We start from the raw sequence: 24,824 nt of genomic DNA, 5'->3' as shown, positions 1-24,824 counted from the left end.
AATGTGGAAAATATGGAAACGCACAAGGCAGTAAATGATAGTCATCCTGAATCTGACCACCCATAGGCGGCCATGGGTGGAATTTTGATATACATCCTTCCAGTTATATGGAAACACAAATGTTATAAGCATAGATTTTCCTTGGTACCCAATTGATCTAGTAACCTACATGGTGTTATAATTACTTTGTTCAGTTAACATAAACACTTTCTTTTGTAATGAAAGTATTCACCATCATACAATGGCTTCTTCCTACCCAAGATTCCATTTTATTTAAAAAGTATATAAATAAAACTATAACTTTATCAGTCTTTTATTATTGGGCATTTAGTTTTCTTTTACTTTACTGTTATAAGTAATACTTTATTTAATCAATCCTGTGAATACTTTGTTGAATATCTCTGGTTATTGGAGTAAATTCTTAGGAGTAAAATTTGCTGGAAATGCCTAGTTTTGAGGCTGTGATATGGGTTCTTACAACAGCACTGCAGAAAAGACTGGACCCATTTGTAAACTCACCAACAGTCCAAGAGTGCCTGTTCTCTTATCAAATACTAGGAATTAGTATTTTTATTACTTTGGCCAATATGATGTGAAAATGATACTTTTAAAAATTTGCATCTTTTAATTACTGATAACATTGAGTAGTTTTTATAGATTTACTGACTGTATTTCTTTTTTTGACCTTTGAGGGTTTTTTTTCTGGAGTGCTTATCTTGGAAAAAGTGCTCTTCCTTAGCTTTGTTGGGTTATGTTTAACCCAATGATGAGAATCATGCCCTAATGGTGTACATTTGCCTTTATTAATTTCCCATCCGTTTCTGACTAGCCCTACTTAATGAGAAATAGAAACTATACCTTACCCTCCTGAAGATCCAGGGGCCGTTCTTGGTTTGGGCGTTGCCAAAACTCTTAATATAGACACTGTTGCACATATTTTCCTTAAAGTGACAAGACCGAGGTGCTGATGGAACCTCATACAGTCAGTTCTTATACAAATTGGGCAAAAGTTGGGCAGTAGAAGAGCTTGGATGCTACTTGCATGGATTTTGTATATGTTTAGTTTTCCTAGTGCTTTCACATCTATTGTGATTTTACATTTTGTGATTGAATATTTATAAACTACTCCTGGTTTACAGATGATGGACCCCAGACACACAGTCTAAGGGCTTTGCCCTATGTTGCTCAGCTTGTCAGTTACGAAGTTCAGCCATCTATCTAATAATGTCATTCCAGATCCAAAAAAGCACCACATTTTTCTCTTTTAAACCAGAAATTATTGAGGTGATTTCTAGGGATGGAATTTCCTGGGGTTTCCTTTTGGGTGGGACTGTGTTCACAAAGCTCAGAGGAGGCCAAGGGAGCCGAGAATGGAGTCAGGGTTCTCTGTCAGTTCTGACATTTTATAAAGCCATCCTGTGTTTTGATGCAGTGTTAACTCTTCAGGGGATTTGTCCAGGCACATAGACATGAACTTCCATATAGAGTAGGAGATATATATACCCTTCCCCCTTCCCCTCCCCACTCCCTTCCCCTCCCTTCTCCTCACACACACAAACACACATCAGTTTGAGGAATTACACATGATGTGTAAGTTAGTATTTCTTTTGAGCTTGGCCTTGAACCATGCAATTCACATCGCTCCTTTTGTGTCCCCATGAAAGTTACTGAACTCTTGCTTTACTAGCCACCCTAACCTGTTTCACTGGTATTGGAGTCTTTCATATTAGTTTTATTTTGTTTGAGCTATATTGCTTTTTTTCCTTCACATATAGCTCTAAATCAGCTAGTCACCAAAAATAATTTCATAAGGGTCAGATAAACATATGGAAAGGGGATTGCTCTCAATAAGGTGATAGAGCCACAGTTCTGTCACTTTTGTTCCCATAGGCATGGTGTGCATAGCAGCAGGGGTTGTATGAGAGAGTTCTTTGGAAGCTTTCACAGTTATTCAACATATTATTGCAGAAAGAGAATAGAAAAAGTGGGTTCCAGTTGTAGCTTGGGTGACTTTAAGCCCGTTGTACCAGGTCCTTTAATCAAGCAGAGCCTTAGGGACCACGTGTGGAACACGATGTGGGGAACAGAGGATGTATGTGGTCCAGCTGGGTGACTGCCTGTCACATGCTGCCTCGTTTGTAGTTCTGTAAGAAATTTGGTCCTTAAGTAGAAGTTATTTTAAAAATCCAGTTTATTTACCTCACAGGCTGTATCAAATGAAATAATAAATGTACAGGGAAAATGCTTTGTAAGCTATAAAAGATGGTTAGTTATCATTATATTGATGATTTGTTCACTCTCTTAATTAACAATTTTTTGAAAACTTTTTATGTATCTAACACTCTGGTGGATACCGGGGGAGATAAAAATGCTCCCTTCTGTAGAAAGGCTTTGAATTTTATTGAAGATGATAATTGTATTGAGGAAGTTAGTTATGTTTAAGGTGCAGTACAGATAATACATAACATCTCTGGAAAGCTTACTGAGAGCTAGTGTATTTGGGGGAGATTTCACGGACTAGAACTTTGAAAGATAAAAGATCTGGGTAATTGCACAGGAGGGTTGAGGGCTACTAGTCCAAGGCCTTTGTTTTCGGAAGCTTTGTTCTTATTGTGTGTTTGAAATAGAAAGGAGAGTTCTCTGTATATTATTGCCTTAGTGAATAGGATATAGACTTTGCTTTCTGAAACATATATGATAACTGTCTTAGAAAACTGATTTTTGAGGAGTTAACATGCCTGCATGGGGTTAGGCTCAAATTTAAACTGAGCTATAGTCAGGCATAATTTGAGAAAAGTATGAAACATCTCTGGACAACGGAACAGATAAACATGTCCCAACATAGGCTGCCCTCAAACCAAATAACACAATATACAAAGTACGTACAGGTAGATAAAATGCTGTCTGCCTGCTATTCATTGCTTAAAAACCTGAAATGCTCCAGAGTGACAGTGACCAGGCAAATGCATCATTTGAAAATGCTCCATAAACTTTCTCAGCCTCAGCGTGTAAAGCAAAGGACGTTGTCTGCCTCATACACCAACATAACTACTGATTGGGCTTGGGTCAGAGCGTAATTCCTGGATCTCCCTGGGGAAGAGACCAAGAGGTTCTTGACATTCTATCACCAGGAACCTTCAGCCGAGCTCTGCAGGGAGAGCTGCATGCTGTGGGTGTGCTGGGAAAATAATTGAAATGTCCATGGGGAATTAAAAAACAGATGGCTCAGAAACCACTTTGAGGCTTACAAAAGGACTTCAGCCCAAATATAAGGATTTAGACCAAGAAAAAAAAAATCTGTCAAGGGCAACTGGACATAAATGCTTTCTGTGTTTGTCATTGTAAACATCACTTCACCTGATGCAAATAGAAACTATACCTTACCCTCCTGAAGATCCAGGAGCCATTCTTGGTTTAGGCGTTGCCAAAACTCTGAATGGTGTTGTCTATCACCTTACACTATGCACTTCGGAGCTGAGATATTTTCTGGCTAATATCTCATGCTTGTGGGAAACAGTGTTCCTGGCTTCCATTTTGTAAAAAGGAGCAAGAAGAACAGAAGGGGTGAGAATGCTTCTCTTTTCCCTCAGTTCCTTTGCAACAGGTTGCTGTTCAGCAGCTGGAAGTAGTATATGGGTTCGTTCTGGGAAGACACTTATATATATATTTTTGATTAGTTTTTGTAAGAATAAAAAGATTTCTGCAAAAAAACAGTGCAGGTACATATAAATAAACCAGGATGTTCTGATGTGCCCCATGTCTGAGTTGAAAAATACAGTGAGTTATGTCTAGCCTTTGTGACAAATTTTCCATCCAAGGGACAAAGCTTTTCTCTTCAGGGAGTTTTAAGGCAACAATGTCATCGTAAAGCAAAATGAATTTTAAAGTGGCCAGACCACATTACAAACCATTTTAATACGCATGTAAATACTGTGACATGAGGCATGTTTTGAAAAGGGCAAGGAGAACAGGAGAGGAATCACTGCAAAGTTAAGAAATTGTCATTAGGTATCCTGGAAGACCCTGTGACTTTGAGGATTTATGTGTTTTCCAAATCAGGCATGGGTTTATGGTTTACCTCTGCCAGCTGATTTTACTAGAAGACGGGCACTGTTTAGACTCACATTCCCTACAATGCCTATTTGTGGTGTGTTGCACACAGAAGGTGCTTAATAAATACTTGCTTATTTAGTTTGCCATGCCAGGCATCAATAAGTATTCTCAGGTCTCTAATTTTCCCCCTACATTAAAAAAAGTTTAAAAATAAAGCAAGGACTATTTATTATCAGTAAAGTGTTAAGATTATTCATAACAATAGATCTTTTGTTTTATTAGTCCAGTGAGCATTAGCCTTTGTTGTTCTTGGTAAAATGTTATTTACCTGGAACTAAAAGCCTTGGTGTTATCTTAGCCAAAGAATGTGTGTTTAGCCGACAACGTAATTAGGGGACATACTTAAGGGATTGTCAATGCAATGTTCTTTTAGCTTTTAAGCAATCTATATCCTGCTAAAATGTTTGTCTTTTTTTTTTTTTTCCCCCTCTTTTCTGGCTGCTGTTCCAGGTCCCTTATTTCACGTGAGTCTTTGGCATCCACGACTTTGAGTCTGACAGAAAGTCAGTCGGCTTTGAGCGTGAAACAAGAGTGGTCTCACGGCTACAGGGCTCTCCCTGCACTCTCCTCCAGCCACAGCTCGCAGAATGGCATCGATCTAGGGGACCACCTCAGCCTCCCTCCTGGGACAGCCATGTCCAACAACAGTGTGTCTAACTCATTGCCATCCTACCTTTTTGGCATGGAAAATAGCCACTCTCCTTACTCTAGTCCCCGACACTCTTCAGCCAGATCTCACTCAGCCCGCTCCAAGAAGAGAGCACTTTCCTTGTCCCCGTTGTCGGATGGCATTGGCATAGACTTCAATACCATCATTCGCACCTCTCCCACGTCCTTGGTCGCCTACATCAACGGGTCGCGGGCTTCCCCGGCCAACATGTCGCCGCAGCCCGAGGTCTATGGGCATTTCCTGGGAGTGCGCGGTAGCTGCATCCCCCAGCCGTGTTCGGTGCCTAGTGGCCAGAAGGGTGTACGGGTGGCCAGCGGTGGCCTGGCGCTCCCGGCCTACGGGGAGGACGGCGCGCTGGAGTATGAGCGCATGCAGCAGCTGGAGCACGGTGGCCTCCAGCCCGGCGCGGTCAACAACATGGTGGTTCAGCACGGGCTGCCGGGCTCCGACGGCCAGCCGGCCGGCCTGCTGAAGACAGAGCGCCTGGATGATTTCCCCAGTGTGGCTCTAGATCTGCCCCCCGCGCCTCCTCTGCCTCCTCTGCCGCCGCTGCCCCAAGGCCCCCCACCCCCCTACCACGCCCATTCGCACCTGCACCACCAAGAGCTGGTCCCCCACGCCCAGTCGCTGGGCCTGTCCCAGACCACCTTGGAGGAGGATGGCGAGATGGATGACCTCGGGGGCAAGCACTGCTGTCGCTGGATCGACTGCAGCGCCTTGTATGACCAGCAGGAGGAACTTGTGCGGCATATCGAGAAGGTACACATAGACCAGCGCAAAGGGGAAGACTTCACTTGCTTCTGGGCTGGGTGTCCTCGAAGGTACAAGCCATTCAATGCCCGCTATAAACTGCTGATCCACATGAGAGTCCACTCCGGAGAGAAGCCTAACAAGTGTACGGTGAGTTTTCCAAAGCCTATGGGAGTCCATTGAAAGTGCATGTGTTTTTCCAGAGTTGGCTCACAAGTCAGGGGACATTTTCTCCTTTAATGGAATTTGGATGACATGAGAGGCTGTAAGTATCTATTAAATTTTGACTCCTCTTCAGTCTGAGGAAGGGGAAATTTTCTCTTAATTATTAGCTGCTGGGTATCCCTTCACTTCTTGATTCTCTTCTGCAAATGCAAATGATCCACCGTGTCAGGGGAGGTTGATCAGCCAGAGTGTCCAAAATCTTGGAAAATAGATGCCTGCCGGGCACCAGCTTGAAGTTGCTGAAATGTGCAGGACAGAGGAACACACGCTGTACCACCAGCAAGCTTTATGTCTTTTCCAAAACAAATATTCAGTGATTTTTCTCTCTTTCTAATAACCAGGCTGGTATCGGGGCTGGGGGAGGGTTGGTTCTGATATTGGGAAAGGAGCTGACACTTAGGAACTTGGCTGGTAAAAATGTGTTGCATGTACCCTTTCACCTGCCTGCACGCCGCACACTCCAGGGCTGTGATACTAGTTAATGATTTACAGTTGGCATAAAACACCCAAGGGATAACACAGGAGCAGAATCTCACAGGATCTCACTGAATTTTAAGGAGACAGAATTTTGTGGAAAGGTGGAGGAGAAAGGACCAATAGAGGAATGTCCTTTGGTGTTGAAGGAAGTGGGCATGGTGTCCCTTTTTCCTCTGCCTCCCCTGTCACAACATCCATCCTGGAACTATCTCTTTCTTGGCAAAATTGACTATCTTTAATGATATGACTCTTGCGTGATTTCACAATCTTTTCATACCTAACAGAAACCGTCAGTGTTTGTAAGCAGGACATCAATCACCCTTGGGATTACAGGGCAGCTTTGCACAGTCTCAGATGGTTCACTTAACTCTTGGGGGAAAAGAGCGTGCATTTTACAGTAGTGTAGATGGACAGGATTGTTTCTTTTAGAGTTAGAATCTGAGAGTTACAGGTGCTCCCTGGATGTTGAATATGCTGCAGGTCACTGAATGTGTGAAATACGTAAAGATTTTAAGAAGGCACTCAAATTTTGAGATTGGGGTCCCCCAGACAGAATTTCTTCTTTCTGTAGTATGTCTTGATGGCAAAGATCTGGAACATGTTTAAGTTTGATTATAGATTGACCAAGTTGTCTGATTCTTGTAAAAGCAAACCAGATAGATGATAGCTGTAGCGCAGGTATTAGAAGCACTTTGCACCACCCAGTCGGTATTTTTGAGTTTTAAGAATTTCTGGCTGAATGAAATTGCATTTCTTGTCGTTACATTATGCCCCATGTTGTGATTTTTCTGAAGGAAAATCTGAAGCCGATACATTGTGAGAATGCCAGGTTATATGAGTGAAAAGAATAATTACATTCCAGGCAGCAAAACCTTTTTCTGTCAGTAGGGTTCTGCGTTAAAAATGCCAGAAAGAGACAGGCAATTGAAGGCAATTCCATTTATTCTGTTTGGAACACATAGGCCTATTGCAGGCAGGAAAGACATTCAGTCTCTGAGTGAAAACAGTCCAACCTTTTAGTTATGACTAATCCTGGCTGAAAATAGTTTGGTGGATTTGGCTTTACTGAAGAAAGGCTTAAGTTATCTGAAAAAATAATTTTTTGCATTGAGAAATTAATTTTTGTGCAATAGGATTTCTCCCCCCCTTTTTTTTTACACTGTTCTTAGAGCTTTCAGAGACATATATAACAAGTTGACTTTTTTTTTTCATGGATTGGAAACATGTTACTTTTTTTTTCTCTCTTTTTTAAAAAATTGTTGTTCAAGTACATTTGTCTCCATTTCCCCCTACCACTTCCTCCCACCCCAGCCATCCCCACCACCCACCCTTGATCCTACCCCTTCTTTGGCTTTGTCCATGTGTCCTTTATACGTGTTCCTAGACAGTTGACTTTTGCAAAAGTGCATGACTATTACAATAAAATAGTGAACAAATAAGCTGTGAGGTGAATGTTTGCAGGCCTCTACATAGTTTTTCATTGTATTGTTCAGGATAGGTGATTTCTTTCTCCCTTATTCTGCCCACTCCCCAGTTCTATTCAGATTGTTAGATTTAATTCCATATCAGATTTAGAACCACAAAGCATTTACTCGACATGTTTTAGTGCAAATGTATTTACACAAAACAGGGTTTCTTAGCAGCTGACTAATGGTGCAGTTCTAGCCTTGGGACTGTATATTTTTTGCAAGAAGACATCCATTTTCATATTAACACATACATATATCATATCATGAACATTATGTAGGAAAACTGTTATGTTGCTGCATGTCATTTGCTTAATTTGTAGGGCTATAGCTAATTGGCAACAAATAACTTTACTGAGAAAGTTTACCAGTCTTCTCAAGTTGTGATCTGTCGATGGAAGACACTGTGTTTAATGTAAATGCACATCCGTAAAAGATGCATTTTCCTGCCTTTTGTAAAACCAATCTTTACACTTGTGGATTCCAGACACAAAGAACTGTTAAAATTGAAATGTTTCATCTCCTACTGCTTTGAAAATCTGGTGGTAGTTGATTTAAAGCTCAAGATCCTTGCCAAGTAAAATGACCACATTCCTCTTTCGGAGACATGAAGTGATCTTTGGGTTTTTGTGGCTTTGTCACATGCTGCAAACACTTGGATGACTTTGAATTATAAGACCCAGTCCAGTTTTGTTTTACGTATGTTTCACTGCTATTAATTTTCTGTGGACCATGCTTGGAGTCAGTCATCATTTTCACTCACTTAGCTTATTGACCCAAGAAACATGTGATGACCCAATTGTGTTTGGTGACCAGGGCTACAAGCGGCACAGTGAGCTTCTGGGAGTTGTGATCGAAGAAGGGTGTGTGAAAGGGCTACTCAGGACAGCCCGCTTACAGTAAGAAGCTACCACTCGTGCCCTCCCTTGATGGCAAATGCTGTTTCATGCATTGGAGAGTGCAGCCTCAGAATCTGATGTAACGTCTCAGCCTTACCCTGAACTCTGGGATTCAGATCACTTAGGATTCTAGGTGGCAGAACTGCAGTAGAATTGTTAATGTATTATTTGTTTAACTTACTGGAAGATGAGAATTGTTTCTTTTCTCTTCCCCACCCAAACAACTCCACCCTTCTGTAGATCTCATTCTTATTGCTTCTGTAGAAAGCCAAACCAGGTGCTCTCTTTGCAGGCCTTGCCTTGATTACAGATATATTCCTAGCCAGTGGCAAAGGCCTTGAGAGGTAAAGTCCTCTCGTTAGGCAGACAGGGAGACCTCAAGTCAGAGACTAAGATATGGCAATATTATATTAAAAATATCGGAGTCCATTCACTGCTGTCTACTAGCTCAAGTAACTTCTAGGTGCAAAATCATTATATTTAGACCTTATTGAACTTAAACCCCAACATTGATGAGTCTTAGAATTAATAACATTTTTGAGCATTTCTGTGTATAATTGTGCCGAATTCTATTATGTTTTTCTGAGATGATAAGGTTTCAAATTTCCAAGTCAGAACAAGTCTTGGAGTCTCTGAATTTTTTTCCTCAACCCATTTCGTGTTCCTGAAAGTGTAACCCCAAATGTAGATGTACACTAACCATCCCTAAGAGCATCCGTAGTAATGGTTCCAATGGAGGTATGCTGATGAATGTTTTTACTGTAGGTCTTTTTGCGATTAAGGTGAAGAGTTTGCAATGCCAGGGTAGCGTTCCCAGGAAGGTGTGCTCTGTGCTCTGAATGAGCTGAAGCTTGTTCAGTCAGCCAGTACGTCTCACGAGAAAGCCTATCTGATCGGAGCAGAGTAGGCAGAGAGACAGGATTCTGTTGCCAGTATCGGGAACGCTGACGGCTTCCTGCGTGTGCAATAGAAAGCAGTTGTGCTGGGAGGTTTGGGAGTGTTAATAAGGGAATTAAGGGGAATGTGGGTCGCCACTTAAATTTTGCTTATTTTTCCTGGATGAATTTTATCCAATAGCAAAAAGGAATTTTGCAAAACTTTTACCCACCCACAGATTTTCACGAAAATGTCACTGACCAAAGGCAGCTTTGAATTTTGTATGAATTGACTCATTTCTCCACAGGCATTTTGCCTGGCAAAATCCCGAGTATTTGCTTTGGCTTGCATACCGGGCAGTTTGCTTTTTAAGTAACATTGGATTATGAGTACAAGAAAATAAACACAGAGCTAGGGCCATGTCCCCATTCCTCTTTAATGGCCTGATTTATGGGTTCATGGCCAGCATTAGCCATGAAAGACATTTCTTGAGGAAAAGTAAATTCAATATAAACTGTGGAAGAAGGTTTTTTTCCACATCCTTTATTTTATTTTGATAAGACTTGGCATTGATGTGGTGACCACAATAATATGACCAGAAGGGACCTTAGGGAAACATCTTCTAAGCGTAACTCTTAGTTACCACTCCATAACCTTCATTTTGGCACGATTAGTAAGTTCTCATATTTTCACATCTCGATGCGGGTGTGGAGAATGGGGAATGCTTTAGTATTGCTGGCGAGAGTACATTGGTGTAACCACTTGGGGAAAAATCTGGGAATGTCTAGTAAAGATGAAGCTGAGCATAAACAACAAAACCACGTCTAAGTGTCTGTCCTACCTGGAGAACCCCCTGCACACGGCAGCGGGGACACACACACAGGTCCTTACTGCACCTCTGCTTTTAAAACCCGTGAATACCCAAGTGTCCGTAGGTAAGGTAAATCAATAAACTGTGGTTTATTCCTAATGAAATAATATACGGGAGTTTAAAATGAGTGAACTAGATATAAATCCCTACATAGATAGATAGAGAAATAGTAATGTGGGTAAATCTCAGAAAACAATGTTGAATGAAAAATTAAATGCAAAAGTATGTACACACTGTAATACAACTTATGTACCTTTAAACATACAGTAAGCAGTATTATATAGTTGTTGTAGGTACATAATCACTCGCTTAAACAATAAAATTGTGTGGTCAGGATAATCACTAACCTTACGATAGTGGATACCTCTAGAGCTACAATTTTCAACCAGTGTGCCACAAGAATTTTAATTTAATTTAATTTAATTTTTTACTTCTTTATTGACTTTATTGGGGTGACATTGGGGTTAATAAAATTATGTAAGTTTCAGATGTACAATTCTATAATACATCATAAATGATGATGAAAGAATTTTGTTTTTCAAGTTAGAATTGCCACAGGGGAGGCCTGGGCATCCTATTTTTTTTTTAAAGATTTTATTTATTTATTTTTAGAGAGAGGGGAAGGGAAGGAGAGAGAGGGAGAGAAACATTAATGTGTGGTTGCCTCTCGAGGGCCCCCTACTGGGGACCTGGCCCAAACCCCAGGCATGTGTCCAGACTGGGAATTGAACCAGCAACCTTTTGGTTCACAGGCAGGTACACAATCCACGGAGCTGTACAATCCACTGAGCCACACCAGCCAGGACAACGATAGAAGAATTTTTTAAATGTGCAGTAACTGATTATTTAGTTAGGGGCACTGACCTATTTCCATAAGATTGGCAGATAAAAAAATGACAACAGTCAACAAGATAGCTGTTCAGTGTGAATGAATCAAAATTACAATGGGGGGGCAGACCCCCCAAACCCAGAATTTATTTATAAAAAATTGTGTATTCTTGCATGTTTAAACTTCGGACACCTTCTGAGCACTCTCCATTTGATTCAGTACATCTATCAAGACTTTTTTCCACTGCTCAGAACAGTTTTTGAACTTGTCAGTTTTGATGCCTTTTAGTGCTTCTGCCGTTTTTTGTTTCACCTCTTCCACGGTGGTAAAACGTTTCCCTCTAAGGACTTTTTTTCATCAGGGAAACAACAGAAAAAGTCACTTGGGGCAAGATTGGGTGACTAGGGAGAGTGGGACAGGGGGTCATGCTGTTTTGGGTCAAAAACTGCTGAACACTCAGTGCAGTGTGGGCAGGTGCACTTGTAAATCACCCATGAAAAAATGAGCAAACGTGTTGAAAGAATCTTCAAAAAAAATTCACTGAAGCCAAATGCAGCCTCTCACAACAATGCCAACTATAAACTGATACAAATGGGTTCCTAGAACACTTGCCTCATGGGGGAAGCCTGTAGTACAAGGGGCCTGCCCTCCAGAAGATAATTCTGGTTTTTTTTCTTCCCCTCTTACACCTATTTTTTTTTGTCAGATTGTCAAAAAAAATGATATATATTTTTTTGGTGTGCCACAGAATTTTAGTAATTTGTTTATGTGTGCCATGAGATGAAAAAGATTGAAAATCATTGTTCTAGAGAGTAAAGAAATAGGAAGAAATGGGATATGGGAATTTTGCTTTATCTATTTTTTCCCAAAAAGTGAGAGAACTGAAACAAATACAGCAAACTATTATTTTGTTTTAGCTTGGTGGTGGTGACCTAGGTGTCACAGGTAATTTATAATATTTTCTATGCTTTGCAGCTAGTGTTGAAATATTTCATAACTATAGGCATATATTTTTGTTTTAACCATAAGAAAAATCAACAAGTGTAACACTCTTAACGCCCTTCCATATAGACCATTTTTTCAGTAGAGAGGAACAAAGCCTAGAGAAATTAAGTGATTTTTCCTTTTCTTTAATATTTGATATATTTCTATTGAATTTATTGGGGTGACTGGTTAATAAAATTATACAGGTTTCAGGTATACAAGTCTACAATGCTCCATCCATATATTGTATTGTGTGTTTACTACCACAAATCAAGTCTCCTTCTACCACCATTTATGCCCCCTTCACCCTGTTCTACCTGTGTCTGTGTCTGTGAGTCTTTTTTTCTTTGCCTCATACCTTCACCCTTCTCACCCAGCCCCCAACCCCTTCCCCTCTGCCAGCTGTCAGTCTGTTTTCTGTATCCACTGTTACTTTGTTCATTAGATTCCACTTATAAATGAAATCATATGGTACTTGTTTCTCTCTGACTAGCTTATTTCATTTAGCATAATACTCTCCAGGTCCATTCATGCTGTCACAAAAGGTAAGATTTTCTTTTTTAAGGCTGAGTAGCATTACATACTACAGGGGTTTTTGTTCACTCATTTACTGATGGGCACCTGGGCTGCTTCCAAATCTTGGCTATTGTAAATAACACTGCAATGAACATAGAGATGTATATATTCTTTTGAATTAGTGTTTCAGGTTTCTTTAGATAGTTCCCAGAAGTGGACTGAATTGCTAAGTCATAAGGAAGCTCCATTTTAAAAAAAATTTTGAGGTAACTCCATAGTGCTTTCCACAGTGGCCGCCCCAATCTGCATTCTCACCCACAGTGCACGAGGGCTCCCTTTTCTTCACATTCTCACCAACACTTGTTTGTTGATTTATTGATGATAGGCATTCTGACAGGTGTAAGATGATATCTCATTGTAGTTTTAATATGTATCTCTCTGATGATTAGCGACATTAAGCACCCTTTCGTATGTCTATTTGCCATCCATATGTCCACTTTGGAGAACTGTCTATTCAGGTCCTTTGCCCATTTCTTCTTCATTGGATTGTTTGTTTTTTGGGTACTGAGTTTTATAAGTTCCTTATAAGTTTTGGCTATTAAACCCTTATCAGAGGTATCAGAGAACATTTCTCTCATTCAGTGGGCTGTATTTTCATTTTGTTGATGGTTTCCTTTGCCATGCAAAACCTTTTTAGTTTGATGTAGTCCCATTTGTTTATTTTTTTTCTTTTGTTTCCCTTGAGTGAGGAAATATATTAGGAAAAAAATGTTGCTATGAGAAAGGTCCGAGATTTTACTGCCTATGTTTACTTCTAGGAATTTTACGTTTTTTGAGTTTAACATGTAAGTCTTTAGTCCATTTTGAGTTTATTCTTGTGTTTGGTATAAGGTGTTCTAGTTTCTTTTTTTTTTGGGCATGTTATCTGTCTAATTTTCCTACCACCACATATTGAATAGACTATCTTTACCGTATTGTATACTTTTTCCCCCTTAAGGATTCTCTATATACAGTATCATGTCATCTGCAAATAACAGTTTTACTTCTTCTGTTCCAATTTGAGTGCCTTTTTAATCTTCTTGTCTGACTGCTGTGGCTAGGACTTCTAGTACTGTCTTGAGTAAGACTGGTGAAAGCAGACATCCTGTCTTGTTCCTGAACTTAGTGGAAACACTTGAGGTTTTTGCTCATTGAGTATGATGTTGGCTGTGGGCTAGTAACATATGACCTTTATTTCAATGAGGTATGATCCCTCCATTCCCACTTTACTGGGAGTTTTTATCATAAATGGGTCCTGGATTTTATCAAATGCTTTTTCTGAATCTATGATCAGGTACCAACCTTACATCCCTGGAATAACTCGCACTTGATTATGATGTATGATCTTGTTAATGTGTTTCTGGATCCATTTTGCTAATATTTTGTTGAGGATTTTAGCATTTATGTTCATCATGGATACTGGCCTGTAATTTTCTTTCTTTGTAATGTCTTTATCTGGTTTTGAAATTGGGATTATGCTGGCCATGTAAAATGAGTTTGGGAGACTTCACTCTTCTTGAAATTTTTTGGAAACATTTGAGAATAGGTATTACCAAAGTTCTTCTTTGGTAAAATGCACCTTTGAAATGATTTCATGCAGGATTTTTGTTTGTTGGGAATTTTTGATTACTGCTTTAATTTCACTAATTGTAATATGTTTATTCTGATTTTCTGGTTCTTCCTGATTCAGTTTTGGAATATATTATGTTTCTAGGAATTTATCCATTTTGTCCAGATTGTCCAATTTGTTGGCATATAGTTGTTCGTAGTATTTTCTGACAGTCCCTAGTACTTCTTTGGTGTCAGTTACTTGTGCTCTTTCATTTCTGATTTTATTTATGTCCTCTTTTTTTTTTCCTGAAGAGTCTGGTTAAATATTTGTTGATCTTGTTTAACTTTTCCAAGTACCAGCTCTTGGTCTCATTGATCTTTTGTATACTTTTTAGACTCTATTTTACTTATTTCTGCTCTGATCTTTATAATTTCCTTCCTTCTCTTCACTTTGGGCTTTGTTTCTTGTTCTTTTTCAAGTTCCCATTAGTGTAAAGTTATATTGTTTATTTGTGATTTTTCTTGTTTCTTGAGGTAGGCCTGTAATGCTGTGAATTTTCCTCTGTGATTGCTTTCCCAGTGTCCCATTGATACTGGGTGTTTGGGTTCTCATTTTAATTTGTTTGCCAGTGTCTTTTGATTTTTTACTTCATCTCATTGTTAACCTATTTGTTGTGTAATAACATGTTCTATAAGCTCCATGTGTTTGTATGTATTTCAGGGTTATTTTTGCAATTGATTTCTAGTTTCATAGCATTATGGTTAGAGAAGTTGCTTGATATGATTTCAGTCTTCTTAAATTTATTGAGACTTGTTTTGTGCCCTAACATGTGGTCCATCCTAGCAAAATGTCCCATGTGCACTTGAGAAGAATGTATATTCTGCTATTTTGGGATGAAATGCTCTGAAGATATCAATAAAATTCATCTGATATAGTGGGTCATTTCAGGCTGTTATTTCCTTGATGTTTTTCTGTATGGAACATCTATCCATTGATGTCAATGGGGTGTTAAAATCTCCTACTATGACTGTATTATGTCAATCTCTCTGTTTATGCCCATCCAGACTTGCTTTATATATTTAGGTCTCCCTATGTTCATGCATAAATGGTTACAAGGGTTATATCCTCCTGTTGGATTGTTCCATTTATCATGTAGTGTCCTTCTTAGTCTTTTACTATGGCCTTTGTTTTAAAGTCTGTTTTGTCAGATATAAGTATTGTTACACCAGCTTCTTAAAAACTTCCATTTACATGAAATATCTTTTCCTATCCCTATACTCTTAGTATGTGTTTATCTTTTGTTCTGCAGTGGGTTTCTTGTAGACAGCATATATATAGGTCTTGCTTTCTTATCCATGCCTTTTGGTGGGAGCATTTAAGCCATTTACATTTAAAGTGATTATTGATAGGTACATGTTTATTGCCATTTTATTCTTTTACCTATGTTCCTCTGTCATCGTCTTCTTCTCCCCCTCCCTATACCCCTTCCTCTTCTTTTTTTCCTTCTCCTCCCCTCCCTCCTACTCTTCCTCCTCACAGGCCATTTAACATTTCTTGTAATACTGGTTTGGTGGTAGGAGACTTTTTTTTAGCTTTTTCTTGTCTGGGAAGCTCTTTATTTTTCCTTCAATTTTAAATGATAGCCTTGCTGGGTAAATGAGTCCTGGTTATAAGTCCTTGCTTTTCACCATTTTGAATAATTCATGCCAGTCCCTTCTGATCTGAAATGTTTCTATTGAGAAATCATCTAACAGTCTAATTGGAGCTTCCATATAGGTAACTAACCATCTTTCTCTTGAGGCTCTTAAGTTCTCTTTTTGTCCTTAACATTTTTCATTTTAATTATGGTATGGCTTGATGTGGGCCTCTTCAACTTCACTTTGTTTGGGACTCTCTGTGCTTTCCGGACTTGTGTGTTTTTTTCCTTCATCAGATTAGGGAAGTTTTTGGTCATTATTTCTTCAAATAGGTTCTCAATTCCTTACTCTCTCTCCTCTCTTTCTGGTACCCCGATGATGTGGGTATTGTTACACTTCATGTTGTTCCAAAGGTCCCTTAAACTATTTTCATTCTTTTTTTTTTTTTTTTTTTTTTGCTGCTGTGATTGGGTGTTTTTTTCTACCTTGTGTTCTAAAATTCTGATTCAGTCCTCTGCTTCATCCAACCTAGTGTTTGTTCCTTCTAGTGTATTCGTCACTTCAGATGTTGTATTCTTCATTTCTGACTGGTTCTTTTTTATGATTTCTCTGTCCTTTGTCATACTATTGTAGTTCTCACTAAGTTCATTGAGTATCCTTATAACCATTTTCTTGAATTCTATATCTGATAAATTGCTTGCTTCCATTTCGTTTAGTTCTTCTGGACATTTCTGTTCTTTCATTTTCTCTGTCTCCCCATTTTGGCTTTCTCATTGTGTTTGTTTCTGTATATCAGATAGATTTTCTATGACTCCCAGTCTTGTGGGATGGCCTTATGTAGTAGGCGTCTTGTGGGACCTAGTGGTGCAGTCTCCTCGATCACTTGAGTTGGGTGGTCTAGGAATGTTCTTTTTGTTTGTTAGTTGGGCCTTAATGTTGTAATTGAGCCTTGATTGCTATTGGCCCATTTGTGGGATCAACCCTCAGGATGGTTGACCACACAAAATGATTTTCACCTTAGCAGGGTCTGGTGGCTGCTGAAATCTCCCTTTGAACATGCTGTTTGTGAAGCTTATTGGAATCTGCTCTGGTGTTGTTTGAAGCTGGCCACTGGGTACATTGGTTCAGGGATTCTTGGGAAGGACTCTGGTGCAGACCAATATCAGATGCTGTCTGTTTCCGGCTCTCAGCAACCTGTTTGGAGCTACATATGATCTGTAGTTTGTGGCTACTTCTTATGGGCTTCCATGGTGAGTAGCTACAAACAAAAATTTGTGCATTGGCCCTTTAAGAGGGTACTTGTGTCTGCTGCAGACTCTGTTTCTCCCTGGCAGACAGAATCCTGCAGCTTTTTACAGCTGGATGTTATGTGAGTGCCTTTTCCTGGCTTTGGTGCTCTGGTCTGCGGAATCAGCTTGGGGATCAGGCCCCATACTTCTCAGGTGGAGATATCCCTCTGGAACCTCAGCCACCACCTGTGGGAGTGGAGCTAGCCCTTTTCGTGCCTCCACCCTTCCTACCAGTCTTGATGTGCCTTCTTCTGTAAATCCTTGGTTGTAAGATTCCTCTTCAGCTTGTCTTCAGTTGGTTATTCAGGATGATTTTTCGTTAAGTTATTTGTAATTCCAGTTTGGCCCTGGGAGGATGTGAGTGTAGCTTTTTCCACCTACTCTGCTGCTATCTTGAAATCCTGTGTCATTTTTCTAAGACGAGCCAGGTGTTTGGCTCTTGCCTACTCGGTGCCTCCAGGACGGTGGTCCTTGAATAACATTGCAATCCCTATGAAAGCTTTATAAAGTATGCACACTTTGGTCCCGCAGTGTCTGTGATGTAATTGGTCTAGGTACTGCTTGCCAAGTGATTCTAATGTACAGCCACAGGTGAGAACCAGTGCTCTGAAAGGACCCATGTGCTGACATTGAACTCTAGATAAATTAAGGCCTACCTTATCATTTCAGTTAAGGGAGCCGGTATTTAGGAGAAAGTAGATCTTCATTATCATTTATACCCTTAACAACGATTAGGGTAATTTCGTGTTCCCGTGGCATGAAATTCAGGGATAAGAGAAAAGAAGATAATAGAGTGCCTCTGGTAGCGGCAAAAGGCTTTCAAGTGAGTGTCCATTTCATATTCGGAATACACATTTTTGCAACTAATAGTTAAGGGTTGGGATGAGACTTTGCAGAGCAATGTATATCATCTCCACCCCTTGCCTCCCTGAGTTAAAAGTGGAGCTGACACATCTGTTACATTGTTCCCACTCTTAAAGGTAAGGTAGAGTGCTCCTTCAAATACAATGCAGCCTTTTTGCTTTTAATATAAAATGATGCTCAGAATAGTTTTGCTACTATGGGTATTTTTGAAGAATTAGTTTTACCAAAATATTTAGTTCTCTTTTTTATCAAATCTTCCTGATGTGATTAAATAAATGAAATTATCATTAATATCCTCTTTGTCTCTTGAGGCTGAAACACCACCAGTGAAACATCTGGTAAAGATCAGAGAGAGTGTAGCTTCCAAATCGTATCCCTAAGGCATCAGTCTGTCAAATATTTAATGCAAACTCAATAATTAAAAAAAAAACAACTTAAATTGCAAGTTATTTTCCCAGCAATTTTATATAAGAAAGAGGTACCAACATGTTTTTGTGTACATACATGTTCAACATACTGTAGACATATACATGTCACCATCAATTACAAACCTCTTCTTACAGGTAAAAGCAAAACTGCAGACATGCTCATCAAAAGAGACATTGACAGCAGTCTATGAGGCATCTGTCAAATTGGACTTCACACCCCAAAACACAGTTTAGAAGCCTCCCATTTGGTAGTGGTTTGATTTGATTTTTCTTTAGAAGACATTTGATCCCCGTTACCTGGGGAACTGGCCTGTTATGAACTTTGTCCTGAAAAGTTAACTCAGAGCAGATTTGGGGAAACATTTTAAAGCAAATCGTGGTTTGCATTTTTTTGCCCTGTGATTCAAGGATTAATGAAAAACAATAGATAATGAGAGAAACCCTAAGAGGTTAAATATTTGAGGCTTTATCCTCATTAAGCAAAATCATTAACTAAACGATGGTTAATATTCCTTTTAGTTTGTATTTGTTTTGTGGTTCTGTAATTTCCATGCCCCCAAATGATGTTTTCAAAATTAGAAAGAATTATGCAAATCTTTTCATAAGTGATCTGATTAAAGGAATGCATTTCAAACCTTTTGAGGTTTATTCCTATATAGATTTTAAAATGTATTTTTTTAAATGTATTTTTCTTAGTTCATTCAGATTGCACCAGTGTGGAAAATTAGTTTGGCAATTTGTTAGAAACGCCTTTTGTGACCTTGGGAATATTTCTTGATTACCTGGGTTTTGAGTGGTTGTATTGACATCTTTGAGCTCAGATAGAATTTGAGTGTGTAGAGTGAAAAACTAAACACACTTATTTTTCAAAAAAAGAGGTAGTCTGACTTTCTTTAATCTTTCACCAGTGTTATCTTCAAGCTCTGGGTAGAACGGTGTGGCAGAGAGATGTTAAGTTTTTTCCAGGCAGAGTTCTTGGTTTCTGCTGTAATTACCGACTCAGAGCTTCCACACTGTCAGGAAGACGGTGGCTGTTGTGCCCCTGGGCAGTGGCTGTGTGACGGGCAAACACACGTGCCCTGTGAGCGGGCAGGCAGGCTCGGCTTTTTATCTGTTTGAACTCTGGGCAGCCTTCATCCGGAGGGGAAATGGATTGATCTAATAGATGTCATCACTCTTGTAAGAGGTTGGTGTGGATAGGAATTTGGTGAGAAAGTGGGATGAAACCGGTGTGTTCTTATTTCTCGGCATAATATTTATTTTTATTTGCGGGGGGAGGAGGCCATATATACTGTACTTGAGTAGGAAGAACGATTCATCCTTTTCAGGAAGAATTTGGAAGAACTAAAAAAAATTTGAAAGCTGTTGAGAAATTAGAAAATGAGATGACATGGTTATAGGCAGGCAGGGGCAACGTGCTCCAAACTTAGGGTGACCGCATAATGTATTATTCAAGTTGGGACAGTTGTAAGAGTAAAAGGGGTTAATTTCATTGAATATCAGCGTAAACCAGGAGTGTCATGGGAAACCCAGAATGTACAGTTGTCCTACCCAAGGAGTAGCTGCACTGATGTGTGACCCCATCAATGCATGTTCATTCATTCATTTGATCACCGAGTACAAGACACATTCCATGCTCTGTCCGGAAGGGTTGACCTAAATAAATGGGGTATTGCTTTGAAGAACTCAAAATCTTCCGGAGATGACAGCTGTGTATATAGTTATTTATACAGTAATGACAAAAGGGCTGTAATATAGATCTGTACAAATTGTTTTAAAGGGAAAACAGGAGAAGAAAATTTGAGCTCTGTCTGTAGAATCTGGGCAGGCTTCTTAGAGGAGGTGACTGCATCTTGAAACAATGGAGTAATCCTTACACAAAATGGGAAGGAGGCATTCAAGTGGAGGCACTACACTATGTGACAGCAAGGGGTGTGAAAGAGCCCAGGGAAAGAAACAATTCCAAGTAGTTTGATGATCCCAGTCTAGGCAGAAGTGGGAAGTGAGGCTGGAAATTTACCTTGGGCAAATCACAAAGGACCTTTACTATCAAATAGAAATGAATGTTTTTAAAATTAGAAAGAATCACACACCTAGTTACTACAAATGCAAATCCAGATAATATAAAACATTTCAAGAGGTAGCATCCCTGAGTGTGCTTTAGTGCATGTGAAATGACACTTAGATTTTCCCCCAATCATGTCCATTGTCTCTTAAAGTTTACAGTTTAATTCTTCATTAAAATGTATCTATTGGCAGCTGTCATATAACACAAATTTTTCTTGTGCTAAGTGGTCAGCCAGGGAAACACATAAATGGAAACAAGCATAAAAACATTTTCTGTGGTGGATTTAAACCTGGGGAAAACTACAGACCAAAGCTATTTGATCAGTTATGTCAAATGATTAAAATGTAGATAGAGACCACATACTTCATCCTGTATGAGTAGCTTTCCATTAGTTTAATATTTCCTTTTCTAATCTGTAAAGAGAGTGAACAAAGGTTTGGACTGGCACTTACCATGCTGAGCCTGCCAGCCCCTTTTCAAGACGCCCTCCCTTACCCTCTACTGCTAAGATTTACTTTGGAATTTTTTCTTCTTAGACTGAATTAATACAGAGTAGAGTCAAATGTTTGAGACGGATAGAGGAGTGCAAATTAAGTCAGTTCTCATCCATGGTGACCAGTCCCGGTGATTCAGTCTGTCTAGACTGGAGAAGGCACAGTGAGAGACCTTTTTGTTGTCGTCTGAGCTTCCTGCTCCAGCAGCACTTGCCTGGTCAGAGGTTTGAGCCTCCCAAGGTCAGGCCATTTGCCTGTGTGGCCAGAGACCACAGCCTAGAGTCAGCCTCAGTAGACTTAGGTGTTCAGAGTGTTCCAGATAGGACATTTGGTTGGTCTTGCTCTTAAAACTTACAATGAAGCATCTCAGGCTTGTCATTCCAGAATAATTTCTTTCTTGTGTTTTAGAGTGGTTATTTAGAAGTGCTTTAATTTTTAAGTGGGTGTATGGATGTTGGGCCTGGTAAGCCCATCCTTCAGTGATGAATGTTGCTAGTACTTAACTCTCTTCTGTCATTCCCCACATTCCCAGTCACAGTTTCTGGTGTGAAAGATCAAATAAATGGTGCTTTGTTAGCCAAGAGTTTGGATTTGGGGACTGGGGAGCAGTTGTAATGAAGGGAAAATGGGGGACCCCACCTTACACAACATTCTAAAGTAGAAATTCGTCTTCCTTTGCATTTGTAGTCACTCCTGCTGTCTTCTTCCCTCAGAATTTCCATGCTGCCTCAGGGTCCCTTGCTTCATTCCACATTTTTCTCTCCACCTATTCAAGTCTTGCTTTTGGGAAAGAGCTTCAGCAGAGAAAAATTCATACATATAAATGGTGAATGATTGAGAAAAGATTCAGTGCTCTTGTTCTCCCAGGGGTAGCTACATTTTTGCTGGGAAGGAAGTATTAAACTGCTCCCTTAGCATGGAAAGTCCTTCAGGGGAATGGGAGGGGAAGGAGAGTAATTTACAGATTCTGAGCTACTGGATTACTTTAATCCTCGCTGTAGCCCTCAGAGCAAAGTAATTTGTGGAGTCTGAGATTCATACTTGGTTCTTTCTGCGGTACACTTCAAGACCACTATTTGCCTTTGAGTCTTCCCACAGTATCTGGCCCATGATTAGATTAACATATAGTAGACCCCAAATATGTATATATATATATATATATATATATATATATATTTACATATACACACACACACTTCTTCCTTCTTTCCTTCCTTCTTCCCTCCCTCCCTTCCTTCCTTTCTTCCTTCCTCTCCCTCCCTCCCATCCATCCATCCTTTCTACCTACCAACATGTATACACACACACACACACACACACACGGATATATATATCACTAACTCCAAGTGTACAGACATACTTGGAATTAGTGATAGGGATACAATGAGGTTCATTAGTCTGTTGTTTCTATTTCTGTGACGATTTGAGATTTTCTGTCATAAAAAGTTAAAAGTATATAAAGTACATTTTTAACTTATATGAAATAAAAAGACAGTTTGTTCCCTCCAATAAATCTGAAAATGATACCAGACATTTTTAAAGGTAACCTCTATTCTACTGATATGGAAAAAAATTAATTTTTTCCATTGTTCTTGCAGACCTCTGAAATCACTCTGCTTAAGAATAAGATGAGAGATAGGCAATAACGTAATATTTGAAAAGACAAATGATAACTAAGAAGCGTTTTTGGAAATACTAAGATAATTCAACTTCTCATTCATATTCTAACCCAGCTTTCTTCTTGTGATCATATAGTAACTCAGGGTCCTTCAGTCTGAATGTCTCCACAACCTGAATGTAGGGCTATAAACAGAAATTGAGGATTTTGCAGAAGATTTTAGGAGCTGGTCCAAAATCCACACACTTCACTTCTTCCTGCATCCCATCAGCTACAACTCAGTCACATGACCCCAGCTAATCGGAGGGAGGGAGCCTGGGAAATGTGGCCTTTCTGTGTGTCTAGGAGGGATTAAGCACGGTGTTGTTTCTGTCCCAAGGATCTAGAAGTGCCCTTCCTGCTTCGCCCCTGTCTTACCCTGATTGTCTTCAACCCCTTAAAAAGAAGACCCATTTCAGTCTTGATCTTTGAGTTTTCCATGAGTGGTGACCCTGTCTCATAAAAGTGCTTTTGTTACTTTTTCCTTATCAGTCTTGGCTCCTGTGACTTGCATTTCAATTTACTAAATCTTTCGCAGCCCAACCATTTTTTAAACTTTGCTCTCCAAGGGTTCCGTTGCCATACAGTCACCACTGCTGGGAAAACGCTTGTTATCTCAAGTACATGACTCAGTTTTTCCCACCTTGTCCAAATTACATGATCGTGGTGCATAATTCCCCGCTGCTCATCGTCTTTGTAAGTCACGAGGGTGTGTGATGTCTCCACTTCCCACAGGCACTGACCCTTGAGGGAGATCTGCTTATGGCGAGGGCAGGGTCATAATGAATCACCTAGAGATGCACCATCGTGAGCAGCAGTTTGGTGTGAAGGGCTATTTTACCCAGACCCTGAAAAACAATACTCCCCATCTGTTCATAAAGTAGCTTATTTGATACACACAGTGTGGTCATAAATGTTCTTCTATTCTCTGAGTGCTTGCTTTTGGTCATGCACTGGCACACACTCAAGGAAAAAATGACAGTATGCTTCTCTGGACACTTTTGGTCCATTTCCATAAATATATTCAAACAAAATGAAATTGCCTGGCTCTTTATAATATGTCCTTTGGTGTGTTTAAGCTTGCAAAATTACCCCCAAGGATGACAAATTGTAAACATCATGCAATACCACAGTCCTGGTTCAAGGCCTGTTTCAGCGTTCTGCCGACACTCACCCTTCCTAGAAATGTTTAAAGTGTTTTAGGAAAATGAAGGTAGGCAAACAAGCTTATCAGGAGCGACAATAAAAAAAATCATTGATTCTAATTAGGAGGCGTCACATATATAGAAACAAAGCTGCTTTTGTGTAGTGGAAAATCTACCTGTTCTCCGGAACACATGCAGTGCTCGCCAGTGGCTTTAGATAATCAGGCTGACAAACTTTCAGGGCCCTGACCTTTTGGCCCATCTCAAGTGAGTCAGCTGCACTTGTCGAAACTTGAAGTTGTTGGTGGGAGGTATGCTGGGGTACGAGTTGTTATAAAGGTGTTACAATGAGACAGGAGCCTTTTTTCCCCCCTGAAAGTCCCAAACTGCATCAGAATTGGAGGTGGCGAGTATTCAAGTTCTTGAGGCAAAGATGGAGTTTATGGGAAATTATCTCTAGTCCTCTCTGTAGCAGGTGTTTTCCTCAACTGCCCAGAGCGTTGACCCATCTTTGGTGAGGGCTCCAGCTACTCAGTCTGGGCAGCCCGATCCTGCTCCACTGTGGGCCTCGGAAAGACTGGCTTTCTGTTGTAATCCTGGTTTTGTGCTGTGTCCATGGACTGGGGCCTTTGTGGTGGAACCAGTTACGGAAGGAGTGGAATAATCTGAACAAATAGTGGAGAAATCACTAATAGCTTTTACTTTATTGAGGTAGTAAATCGAAATGAGCAACCTTATTACTGTCATTTTTCTTGAATTCAGAACTTCAGAAAAAAATGAATTTTACTAGACCACAAGGGCAGGAACATAGGTTTTAATAGATCAATGGGCAATTTAGTTCAAAATTAAGAGTACATATTAATTTAGAGTGTCATAAAAGGCATTTTCAGTTACTTGATTGTGAATTTCCTTCAAAGATTGCTGTCTTATTACCATCAATGAGTAACAGAGTTTGGCAAAACAGATAAATAAATA

The 24,824-nt window shown here is 39.8% G+C and overlaps 1 protein-coding gene across 9 annotated transcripts in view; it reads left to right on the top strand.

Annotated features, from left to right (window-relative positions):
• The window catches only part of GLIS3 (GLIS family zinc finger 3), a 454,579-nt gene that overhangs the window by 150,549 nt on the left and 279,206 nt on the right, over positions 1 to 24,824 (top strand). For all 9 annotated transcript variants that reach the window (XM_024555041.4, XM_045191019.2, XM_045191043.2 and 6 more), the window contains one exon: positions 4,564 to 5,683. In XM_024555041.4, coding sequence (XP_024410809.2) covers positions 4,564 to 5,683 — 1,120 coding nt within the window. The remainder of the gene's footprint in view (positions 1 to 4,563; positions 5,684 to 24,824) is intronic.

Source organism: Desmodus rotundus, chromosome 1 (genome assembly GCF_022682495.2).
Source record: "Desmodus rotundus isolate HL8 chromosome 1, HLdesRot8A.1, whole genome shotgun sequence".
NCBI lineage: Eukaryota > Metazoa > Chordata > Mammalia > Chiroptera > Phyllostomidae > Desmodus > Desmodus rotundus.
The sequence above is the reverse complement of the archived record's forward strand: the minus strand, read 5'-3'. Positions and strand labels throughout refer to the sequence as shown.